Here is a 12,657-nt window from a genome sequence, read left to right on the forward strand (position 1 = left end):
CCTTTCATCTCTTCACTTGAGAAAGGAAGAATTTACATTTCTATTTTGTATAAAACCAAACTAACAAAAATCTAAAACACATGAACAAGGCTGGAACAAATGGAATACCTCCTGGAATTTTTGAACCTCATTTGATGAAGAACAAAGAACTACAAAGTAATGAAGAACATCAGCCATTGGGAACATCCCCTCTTCTCCTTGGTACTGTGCCCCTTTTATTGTCACCTCTGTGCACCCTGAATTCTCCTCCCATGTTCACTGGCTGGAGACAGCTGCCCCTGCCTCTGTTTTCTAAGTAAGTGGTGTCCTATGTGAAGAGTGGTGGTCAAAGCAGGCTGAGTCTTGGGAGTGTTAATTCAATAACAAAGCACAAGCCCACCACGTCCTTTCTTGCTGTAGCAATGAGGAAGATGCCCACCATCAACAGCTGATCATGTCCCTGGTGCAGCACAGGTTTCTGAGTTCAGAGAATGGGGTACAAAGACTTAGAAAGTTCAACGTGGTCTCCAAATCTTATTATTGAATACCAATCTACAATGCTGTCAGGGCAAACTCTCCCTAAATACTTCCCTCATATTTTTAAGATTAGGCTATCACACAAGCTCTACTCCCACAGGAAACTGAACATCCAAAATGCTCCTCTCTCATTTTCTGCCCAGCCCTGTGCTGCCTTTCAGTATGACTCTACTTGGTACAGTCATTCTATCATTAGCTACCACCAGGCATCCCCCTCTCCCAGGGCCCCTGACCACTACCACCAGTGACTCATGAAGCACTTTATCACCCACGTCAAAGGAGCTCATCTTCTGGGTCCTTCTCTGAGCTCATCACACAGAAAAAAAGGTGATGATGCTCATCCTGAAAGCTGGGCTCTGCAATATAGGCTAGAGAGGATGTGCTGATTTGGGAGGTTAAAAATTCAACAAGCAGGTGTGAAGGCACAGGCAGGTGCCCTAGCCCACTTAAAAGTGAGGATTCATGTGATGAAGCACTGCAGGAAGGACAATGACACAGATCCTTTGCTGGATCTTCTGTTACCACTACCAACAAAGCACTTTCTTTCTGGTATTCCTATTTTTTGTATCTTTTTAAAGGTGGGTGAAACAGCTGGGAGAGGAGATGCATTAAACAGGACAACAAACTCCACCCAGTTCCACAGATAATCACAGTGCTTGAGGCACCAAACCTATTTCCTGCTCTCATTTATGGGGGTAGACAGGGCTTGTCTCTCTGCTCTACACACTGCAGCAAATTAAATGCTATATCTTGTTGGTTTGGGGTTTTTTTAATACAACAGGTAAAACCAATTCTAAGCAACAGCGATTTCAAGAGTATAAAATTCATATGAAATGAACATCGCAAGTGGAGAAACTGGAAAGCAAACTGGCTCTTAGAAGAAAGAAAGGAAGAAACTGGCTCTTGAACACCTTGTGGCTCTGAACACCTCTGTACTTCTTGTAGTGTGCTGCTGACAAGACAAAGGGAGGAAGACACCAACCTTCCCTTTAGCTGCTTGCTTCCTGGTTTTAGAAGCCAGGGATGAAGGGGGGTTGGCCATTCAACCCTGGCCATTGAGTTCTTGTTTATTAGGAAGCAGAAAATGACCTCTCCCTGGCTGAACAATATTAGTACAGATGATGAAATCTCCACAGCCCCTTCTTTAAAATGTGCTGAATTATTTTCAAAAGTAGCGACCATTGTGGAAGTTTACACTCAGACAGAAGTGAGACTAACTGCACATAAAAGGAAGTCCTGTGTTTATCAAAAGAACAGATAAAACTCTAGGAAAAAATGAATTTTCCCTTCTGCAATATAGATCAAAGGTAACATGCTTTCCTTTTATAAAAAATTTACTAATTTTTAAAAAGGTGTAATTGGTTCAGATTTTACATTGCTGCATGAGTGTGAAATATAAATAGTCAGATGTTTCCCACCAAGATCTAACACCATGATTACCTACACAGCAGAAGAGAATAAGCAAAAAATTTCATCTCATGGTTGTCAACTACTATTTTTACTGTATTTTATGACGTGTGTGTATGACTCTATTCTCCCAGGGGGGTTTATGATTTGTTTTAGAAAAAGCATATGCAAAAGAATGAGGCTCTCCACACAAAAGCTCTTGGCTGAAATGCAAGATGCTCTGGACTGAACACAAAGATGTCCTCGCCTGCCTCTTCCACAGGGCTGCACCCTCCCTACACAGAGCTGGCCGAGCAGCAGCAGCCCCAGCATGGATGCATCGTGCCCATTCAACATGCTACAGATCCCACTTCTGTCACGAGAGTCTGTGCTATTTCTGTGCCTCATCTCGTGACATTTTAGCAGGAAATCACCAGGAGGCTCAGCAATGAGCATCAGAAGAGCCCATCACGACTTGTCCCAGCATCCTTGAGAACAGGTGCCTTGCAGCACACCAGGACCCATTCCTCCTCCTCCTCTCCAGCCAACCCTTGCTGGACATCCCTTCTCCCTCACACAACAAGCACAGGCCTGTGTTTTTGGGGTGCAAGAGGAAGCTGTGTGGGTGCACTCCTATGATCCCTTGAGGACACGTGTCCCCATGGACACACAGCCAGAGATGTGGCTGGACCAGGCACTGGGCTGTGACACAGCACACACCCATGTCTGACAATAATGCACAGTTTACTAGATATGGACATGAGAATGCATGGAACAGGCCCACCTGACAAGAAAATATACATTCAGGGAGATAGATATACAGATAGATATAGATAGATATATATAGTATACATACTTACATTTGAGTGTACCATGTTTACAGACAACTAAATGTAAGTTGAAGTCAATCAAAACACAATCAAAACAAAATCTTCCTTCTACTTCCTTCGACTTCACTGCATTAAAATAATTACAAATTCATAAATTACTGCAGTTATTGGAAATGAAAACATATTGATTTGCTTATAAGAATGACAATATTGTAAACCTGGTACAAGCTGAAATAAAAGCATTTCAAAACACATATGAAGGCAGCCAGTAAAGAGGCAGCCTACTAAAAGCTGTTAAAGCTGTTTCAAAATTAATTTAGAAATTAAAAAGTATATTTATAAAATCATGTCTTTTTATAGTAAGTCACAGAGGAGTTTCTTATTGGAATTGGCCTGAAAGTAATCCACAAATAAACATGTTCAGTAATATTTACTGAAATGATCATTTAGGAAAGTAAATATGTCAGTGCCTGTGTTTGGCTGACTTCTTGGCTGTTGCAGGGAAGGCAATCAGGAGGCAGCACATCAAACACAGCAGCGTCCCCTTCGTTTGGTTAGGGTCGTAATATCTTAACCCAAAGGTCCATCCACTACTGCACAGTCAACATTTTAGATCTCTCTTTCCCTATACTCTTCTTGCACCTAAATCCACTTCAATGATACATCAACTGCTGCAATTAATAAACCTTTGTCCAGAAGGGGAAGACTGTAACAGCTTAATGAGACAGTAATACATATTAAAATCAATATTATTCATATTATGTATCTATTCTAGTCCTCCCTCTGAAAATAACTGAGACTGTAGGAGAAATGATCATTAGCATTTTTGATAGCAATCTTGCCAGCCTTCTGTTAAAATACTTTCTCTTTAAAGTAAAACTGGGATTTGTTATCTTATACAAGCAGACCACTCTAAAATTAGCAATGGCAAATTTATATTGGTTTGCATCAGATTTTAAAAAAACTTGGAAAAAAATTAATGCTAACTTGCCTGAATAATCAGACTCTTGTGCTTGTTGCTGTAGCAGTGGAAAGACACTCTAAGCATTGACTAAGAAGCAATCTCTTCTCATAAATACCATTTTTGTGCACAGAAAGGCACTCCTTAACCATATACAGCATTAGTTTCACTTGTCTGATAAATCATATTCCTGTTGACAGCCAACATGAGGGACAAATTCTTCCCTACCACAAATCCTTTAGGTATCTTAAAAAAGAGGCTGAATGCTGCAAAGCAGGAAAGGGGTTTGCACCTTTGTCCCACTGCCACTGCAAGTGGACAAAAATTCCTCAGCATTCCTGATTCAAATTATATTATGCAAACACCATGGTGAAAGAAAACAGCTCCATCTCTCCCTTTTTTTAATTAGCGAATCCCACAGCCTTCCTTCTCCTCCTGGCACCCAGCACTGTGAACCAGACAGCTAAGCCCTCCTGTTTCCAAAATGGGCCAAGATGGAGACCTGCTGCAGAAACAGCTTTAGATTGTTCATGAGGATCTGTGTCCCTCAGAAACCCCTGCCCTCGGTCAACCACATGCAAACAGACCAGGCGCACCAAAAATCCCAACCACTCCGACAGGAGAAGAAGCCAAACTCCAGCAGGGGCCAACCCATGCTCTGAAAGTGCCAGAAACCAGCTGTAAGACAAAGCCAAGCAAGTTTTTCACTATTTAACCCCTCAATAACCGGCCTGCAGATGTGAAAGACTCAGCCCAGGGCCAGGTGACGAGTCCTTCCACTGACACCTGAAGAGCTCCATCAGCTCCTTTGGGCAGATATTCAGCTGCCCATCACCTGAGTTCACAGGTCACCTCAGCTGATAGCAATCAGTGAGCAGCAAGTTCTGGGGAACCAATGGAAATTATGCTCAAAAGGCTGGTCAGAAAGTGCTCTTGATTCCAGATGTTTTACATTTTTCTCTCTGCTTTTGAAAACAAAATGTCTTTTTAATACCAAAAGTATTACTCTCTCCTTCTGTTCTTCCCCTAAGAGCCATCTCATGTACATGCATCATTAAATTAATGTTTGTTCTGTCTAACGGAACAAAACCATTCAAATTACATACAAAGACAATTAGATTAAATTATTAGGCACACAGTCTGGGTTTTTCTTTTTAAAGCTATTCAAACAATTTTAAAGGTTTTTCAGCAATCCTCTAGCAACATAAGCAAAACTTCCCACAAAGAAGAGGTAACAAGTTTAACATTACTGCTGAGAAGACGGTAATGGAGCCAAGTGAGTAAAACCAGCACATCAGCAACCCCCCCACCAGCCCATACAGTCAGGAAAAAGCATGGCTCAAGCTGTCAGAGGAATCCAAGCTAGCAAAAGAAAGGGATATGGGGCTGGCAAATGGGGAGAACCTGTTCGCAGGCTCATGCACTAGAAATAATTTTTTCTCATGGTTTAATTTTTTTTTTTTTTTTTTTTTTTTTTTGTGCATAACGGTCAGAGCAGTAACTTTACAGCCAAAGTACCAGGCTGCTAGGCTGCTCCAAGCAAGAGGCTTCTGTCATTAGGAGCAGTTTGTTTTGGTGCAAGACTAGGGATAAATAGGTAGCTTTCAGCTGGCACTGTATTTCCCTGTCACTCCCTCCCCAGCTGCAGAAGCACAGCTGCTGTGGGAGCTGGGCAACGCCAAGGTCATGCAACTTTCTCCAATCCTGTAGTTTATCTTTGTCCAGGCACTCATGTCCTTTTAGAACTAATCTTGGGTTCTTCCCATGACAGCTCATGGCAGATTGAGAAAACCTGCTGTAAAATATCAGATTTTAACAGGACTGCATTGAACATGTTTGCAAAAATTTAGTTTGATATGTGATGAGTGAATGCAGGAAAGCAGAAACCGTGTTTATCCCCAGCAGTTTTTGTCTGTAGAAGTCACAAAGTCCCTGAACACTGAATAAATCCAGTGCTCTATAGGTCATCAATTACAATGTTGCAATGCTTAAAGACATTAATCAGAGTGAAATATTAGTTATAATGCCTCCTGAAGCTCAAGGAAAAATTTTTAAGAAAGAATGATCTACGGCTTTGAAAACAAGTGTCATCTCACAGCTGATGATATTTCAGGTGGGTCACTGAAGTGCAAGAGTAAACTATGGTTTTAATCTGAAATTTAAGCACTGTTTCTTAGGAGAAACAACATGAAATATTGAACAGAATAGTGAAATTAGAGGGGACAATATAAAGACAACAGTGCAAAACTCAAGAACTACCCAGCCTTTTCAAGATGAAATTGTAATGGGATTACTAAGCCAAAATTATGAGAGCAGAAAAAAATAACTCTATAGTATAAGAAAATACCTTCTCAGAGAAAGAAATCCTCCATGGCATAAATAAAAAATTGTTGTAGCACTCTATGTGGCAGCTTATTGATCGTATGGACACAGCTTCATCTAGAAAGAGCATGCGTAGCCTCCCCCTGACCTGCAAGTGCAGGCACCCAGCATTACCAGCCAGTGCCTGCAGCCCGTCTGACCTGTTGGGCACCCAGCCAGAGCCAGGAGTCTGCCTGAACATGAACTGATAAGATTAGAAACAAGGAATACAGTGTACTATTACAGTCCATGTGCAGCACACATCGCTGCATCCCTGCGCCGGCGCTCCCCGCAAACCCAGCACAGCATCTCTGCCAAACCCCACACAACAGCAGAAAATAACCACTGCAGCTTCAGTGCATACAGCCAGCACTTTTCAATTTTCCCAAAACCCAGCTTCTCTTGTAATAATTCTGTGTTTGAAGGGCAGCTTCCTTTGGAAGACTGAGAAGCACACAAGGGTGGGCTAGTGCTACTGGGGCAGGTTTCCAGCTGGGAAATGTGAAGCCCAGGAAGGTCATGCAGCTCACTAGACATCAATGACCATGTTCTGCATGTGCTTTGAAACCACAGCAGAGCTTTAGGGCAGCTGGGCAAAAATTGCCAGCGTTGAAATGTGCACTTTAGGGCTGAGTTGAGCAAGCCTATCCATCTGTCTTTGAGTAACCAGCTATGGAACATGGAACCCTGTCATATGCTAAACGTTACCAGCATTCATCATGAATCATTCAGAAGGATGACGTGCAGGGATTAAACTTAGCATTCACATTTGACATCAAGAGGAGTCCTATAGAGGCATGTCACACTGACACAAACTAATAGGGAGGGCTTGGGGCTAATGACACAAAGTTCTCTCCACTGCCCCACAGCTTTTTTAGGTGTGATTGAGCTACTGCTGGCCACCCCAATCCAGAAGAAAAAGTCCACTGTCAGCACTGGCCCCCTTTGGTCACATCAGGTCCATCACACATTTTTCTAGCTTGCAAGTAAAATAACATCATCACACAGAAAAAAATCACGACTAAAAATACTCCGTTTCTGGAAAACGTAATGGATATAAAGATGACACCTGCAAATGGCACATTTTCTGGAAAGTCCAAGTGCTCAGTGAATGATGAATTTTTCTGACACAACCCCTTAGCAATCCCCTCTCCTTTGCTCACTCATTTCTGTGGAGACAGCTTCAGCTGCTGGGGTTTTAAATACTTCTGGCTATATTCTTCACAATATCCTTTAGTATGGTAGTTAATCTCCTGTGTCAAAACACATTTTTAGCCATCTGCCAGACAAAAAGGAAATCCTCAAGATCAGAGCCTTTGACACACAGAACATCACTCCTTTTTGGATGCTTTATGACAAAGTTCAAGTGCTGATCAGTGAAACTACAGCATCAGAAGCAAATAAATCAAAGAGAATGAACAAAAGTAAGGTAAGTCCCTGGGTTTATGTACATGGCACACTGCTGAATGGCACTCCAGTCTGTGCAAGCCTGACCACTAAAAAGGCAAGCTGAAGACTACCCTCTGCCCAAGACAAAGTGTGTCTCCTACACAATCCTCTCCTGCTGTAATATATATATAAATGCATATAAATGCCAGATTCCATCTGCTTCCTCTTGTGTAATCCAGGGTGGGATCTTCATCTGATAGACAATGTAACAAAAAAGGAAAGAAAGAGGGGAGCAGAGAAATACTGTGAGGTCAACTCCTTTAATCCACAGTCCCCAGTCCAGGATGAGGCAGAACTCTTAAAAAAGTGACAGAACGTCTCCTTTGGAGAATTTCTACAGAGTAGCTGAAAAGCTTATTTAGCAAATTAGCGCTGTTCCCTCTGCTTGCAAAACCTGCATGAAGCCAAGGGCTAGCAAATGGCAGCCTTCCTCCTGAAACAGAGAAATAGCTCTGCAAAGCTGATACACATGAGATGCATCCCGTGCAACACGGGAGTGCAGCCCATCCGTCACTTTGCTCAGGCACGCTGCTGACACATCATTTTCCTTATGTGCACATCTTACTCTTCACCAGCACCTACAACCCATCTGGTAACACACCACATCCCTATCCATCACTTCAGCCATGTTCTCTCTTCTGGGAAAAAGGACATGTTTTGTTTTACTAGCTTGTTTCTTTTTCATGCAAATGTTGTTCTCAGTTTGTATTATGAGCAAACAAGCAATAAGCCTTGCACCTGGAGTGAAAGACGCCTAGTTTGGGAGGAAATTACTAAAGACTTCATGCACTTAGCTGGCTATTAGACCTTAAGAACTCCCCCCCCAAAAAAAAATTAAGTGATAAACTGCATTAATTGTTAAAAAAAAATACAACGCCAAACTCCACACTCAGTAAAGAAGGCAGATTTACCATAATGCCTCAACAATCTAAGGGAGCCATTTACTTTGACAGAACCTGAATTCCCCAAGCAATTCAGCAGTGGTAATGGAAACAGAGGAGCCAATAAATTATAACCTTGTGAGTAATGTGCCTACCATTATAAACCACTCTTAGCCTCCTGTCTATTCCCAGAGCAGGGTGGGGGGGGCACACAGTTGTTGGATTTCCTTTCCTTCACTCTTCCAGTGGGCTCTTTCAGCAGCTGGACCCTTTTATAGTGTCTAATACCATACTCTGCATTTAAACAGCTTTAATGTGAGTATCTCAAAATATGCAATACCATTTAGAACGAGACTGTTGTTTTTTACAGGCTGAAACAGAGGCACTGGGTCACACTACTGTATATTGATAGGATCCCAAATATTGTTCAATCATATATTAGTAGGTACACAGCACTCCCACATACTGAAAATGTGTACCACGTATCTCCAAACACCTACAGTATTTCAGGAGTGTTTCTGAAGAATGGTGTTGGACAACTTTAGAAACAGCACCAGTGCCAGTTCACCCCCAGCTCAGCCCCTCTTACACTGGCTTTCAGCAGTCTGTACAGACCAAGTCTGTGACAAACTATGGGAAAAGAAAGGCCAGAGACCCAATAAAAAAACACAAACCCCACAGAATTTTGCCCAAGAGATAAACAACATGTGTTGATTTCAGAAAATAGCATCTCTGCAAAGAAGATGTTTCCAAAGTATAAGGTACAGAAGCAAAATACAGGCATGATAGCAACACAGAGGCTGACCCTGCTCTGTCTTCTAAGGTTAATTAAAACTCCCACAGAAACAGATCCCTGGTGTGATTCTAACACACTGGTCCAAGGATCTGGGCAAGATTGAAGTCTGATAGAAGTGACCTTGGCTCTCTGCCATTACACTTCACAATCAGCGTTTTCCTTCCTAACCAAAAAGCTCGTAATGGTACGTCCTATTTCATATACTGCATTATCTAAAATGAAAGGTAATAATTAGCAAAGTAGTGCAATTTGCATTTAAGCCCCAGGCAGCAAATCTACAGCAATTTCTGAAATATATATATATCACAAAGAATCACTTCTGCTTTCTTCAAGGCAGCTGAGCTGTCAAAGACCAACGCAAGAGAGAAAGGGATGTAATTTTTCTCTTCCGTATCAGTCTCAAAAAGCTTGATTCCAGCCTGGATTGTACCATCTATTGTTTAGTACAGAGAGAGGTTCTGCACTCTCGTCTCCAGGACTGCTCAGCAATCAGCTGTATCAGCAGCTCCAAGGAGGATTATTCTCCCCTGCTGCTTTTTTTAAAAGCAGATTAGTTCAGACTTTCTTTCACTGTAATGAACCTTGTAAGGATCAAGCACATTGCATTGATTTCCAGGATAAAATTGTGCCATCAGTCAAAAGGCCAAGCAAACACTTCCACAGACCCAGTCTGTCCCAGCAGACCCACTGCTCCAGAATTACCCATTAACCCCAGCAAGGGGAAAAGAACAACACAGTTGTTAACCATAATAGCCAAAATGTGATTCTCAAGTCGTGTCATTTTGCTTTCTGTCAAATTCAGATAGGTAACAAGCCTCACAGAAAATGACAACAGAACAGCCAACCCTCACCAAAGTGCTATGCAATCAAAGACAGAAAATTATAAAATGCAATGTGTTTTTATTTACTACATGATATCTGCAATAATGGCTAGGGAGGCAACTTTTTAAAAGACTGACAATTTATGGTAAAATAACAAAAACTCAATTTCCCTAAAAATTTACAAATTCCTTTCCCCATCAGGCATTTTATTACATGTGCACCCCACTGTAATATGCAAGCTTGACTAGGACTTAAAGATTTGATAACCAGAGATTCTCTTGTTGAATGGTCACAAAAGCCAAGTGAGGGTGCAAGACCCTGCCCCTCCAACACAAACACTGCAGGTGTAATCAGCAGACCCTGCCTCCCACAAGAGACACCTGCCTGGACTTCAAACCAGACCATGGGATATTGTACTTTACCTAATGAACGCAAACTTCCCTTTCTATAATGCTGGAACTAAGACGACAGGAGCTGTCTGCTGTGACAAAGCTACAGCACTAAGCTTAGTTGGAAAACAAGGAAAAAAAGCAGAAGGCAGAATTCCATTGCCTTTCTTCTTTAAATTGGACACGTCATTATTAGGTACCTGAAGCTCATTGAAGACTATGGCTCAATAATAAAAGATCTACCCTTCCAGAAATGCTGCCTAGCATATTTCAATTCCAACTCCAGGTCAGAATTTTACAGAACAATGTGTGGCATTTGCCATAATTTCCTGCAGGGAAAACTTTAAAACAGCAATACAGGTCTACTCCTTTTTTTCAGGGGAAAAAAAAAAAAAAAGTAGAAAAATAATTAATTGAAAGATTTACTATAGCAATACAACTTCACAAGGAATCTCTACACTGACCTTTTAAAATCAAAATCCTGTACACTAAACTCCACCTCAAGTGGATTTTATAAAAGATCAAAGACAATTAAACATATCCAGTGTATATGACATTAAAAGTGAGATTAAGTTCACAGTTTTAAGACTGTCTCCATTCCTAAGTCTCCTGAAGAGGTCTAATAGTAAATTTTATCATATCGCATGAAAGGGCAATACAGAACAGTGAAAGGAACTGTTCTTGTCCCCTCCGAGCCAATGAAACCCTTGTCATGGACTTTAAAGGGCGCAAGATGGGGCACTCGATTGAAGAGTTCAATAAATAAATGCACACGCTGCAGCACTCGCCTTCGATAAATCACACACCTTATACATAAAAATGAAATTACGCTCCCTTGAGAGGGGAAGCTTCAGCTTCAAACCCCGCTCCGTTCCGCCTGTCAGGAGGGCTCTGTGGGGTTGTAACAGCACCGGCAGCGCTCGGAGAGCGGAGGGGAGAATTCCGGGCTTGGAGGAACACGCCGGGCTCGGACCGGCCGAGCGATCCCAGAGACTTCGCCCCGCAGGCAGGGCGAGGGTGGGAGCCGCTCCTGCCCGCACCTGACAGGCACCCGGCGCAGCGCGACACGCCGGCTAAAAGCGCTTTCGAGGCACTCTGTGGTTCACAACTCCGCGTCCGGCTCTCCTACACCGGGGGCGGCCCCGGGGCCCGCCGGCGCAGCAGCAGCCCCACGGCGGTGTAAACCCACCCAAAGAGGGGTGTCCTTCCCGGGGCGGTCCCGGCCGCTCCCGCCGCCCGCGGCCGCCCAGAGTACTTTGATGACATCCCCGTCCGAGCGTCCCATCGCTAGATCGGGGGATCTCCCACAACACTGGCCACAAGCGCGGGGCAGGCGCACGCCGGTGCCCGCGGGCACACACCCTCCGCCGCCCGCGGGACGTCCCGCCGCCAAACCGGGGCCGCCCGGCGCTCCGCGGGGACGCGCGCTCGCCCGGCCGCGCTCCCGGCCCGCCCGCCCCCGGCCCGGCACCCACCTTTCCCAGCAGGGCGCTGCGGCTGGCGGCCGCCAGTTCCCGCAGGCTGGCGGCGGCCGAGGCGGCGGCGGCGGCGACGGCGCTGGGGGCGGCGGCGGGCTGGGGGTACGTGGGGGCCGCGGAGCTGGGGCTGCCGCTGGCGCCCCCGGCGGCGCGGGGCCGCTGCCGGATGCCGTCCAGGAGGCGGACGAGGAGGATGTTGGCGGGCAGCTCGTCCACGCCGCAGCCCACCAGGATGCGGCACTCGGGGCAGCGCAGCTCGTGGCGGGAGCTAACGATGCTCTCCAGACAACGGCGGCAGAAGGTGTGCTGGCACGGCAGCACCTTGGCCGTGGTGTCCAGACGCTCCAGGCACACGGAGCACTCCAGAAGATCCAGCAGCGACGACTCGTCCATCGCCGCCGCCGGCTCCCGCTCCGCCGGCGTTCCACCGCCGCTCCGCCGCCCCCTCGCCTCCGCCTCCGCCCCCGCCCCGCCGCCGCCGCCTCCGCCTCCCCTCCGCGGGGCAGCGCAGGGCCCCGACGCCCCTAGGGCCGCCGCGGCCGGCGGCGGCGAGGGAGGGGCGGCGGCGGGGCGGCGGGGGCCATCGGGGCGGCGGGGCTGTCCCCGGCGGCGGGCGGCGGCGACCTCGGGGGCTGCCCGGGCGGCGCTGCCCAGCGCCGTGCGGCGCGGCGGCGCTGCCAGCGGCGGGGAGCGCAGCGCTTCGGGAGGAGGGCACCTGTCTGCCCGCGCCTCCTCCCGCCGCCCGGCGCGGCTCGGCAGCTACGGCGGGGCCCGGCGAGGCGCCCGCC

At 45.7% G+C, this 12,657-nt stretch overlaps 1 protein-coding gene across 1 annotated transcript in view; it reads right to left on the bottom strand.

Moving 5' to 3' along the window:
* SH3RF3 (SH3 domain containing ring finger 3) overlaps window positions 1–12,403 on the bottom strand; it is a 247,410-nt gene extending 235,007 nt beyond the window's left edge. Inside the window, exon 1 of the mRNA XM_054655151.2 lies at window positions 11,867–12,403. Coding sequence (XP_054511126.2) covers window positions 11,867–12,262 — 396 coding nt within the window. The 5' untranslated portion in view covers window positions 12,263–12,403. The remainder of the gene's footprint in view (window positions 1–11,866) is intronic.
* Between the last annotated feature and the right edge of the window lie 254 nt (window positions 12,404–12,657).

Source organism: Agelaius phoeniceus, chromosome 2, assembly GCF_051311805.1.
Source record: "Agelaius phoeniceus isolate bAgePho1 chromosome 2, bAgePho1.hap1, whole genome shotgun sequence".
Taxonomy (NCBI): domain Eukaryota; kingdom Metazoa; phylum Chordata; class Aves; order Passeriformes; family Icteridae; genus Agelaius; species Agelaius phoeniceus.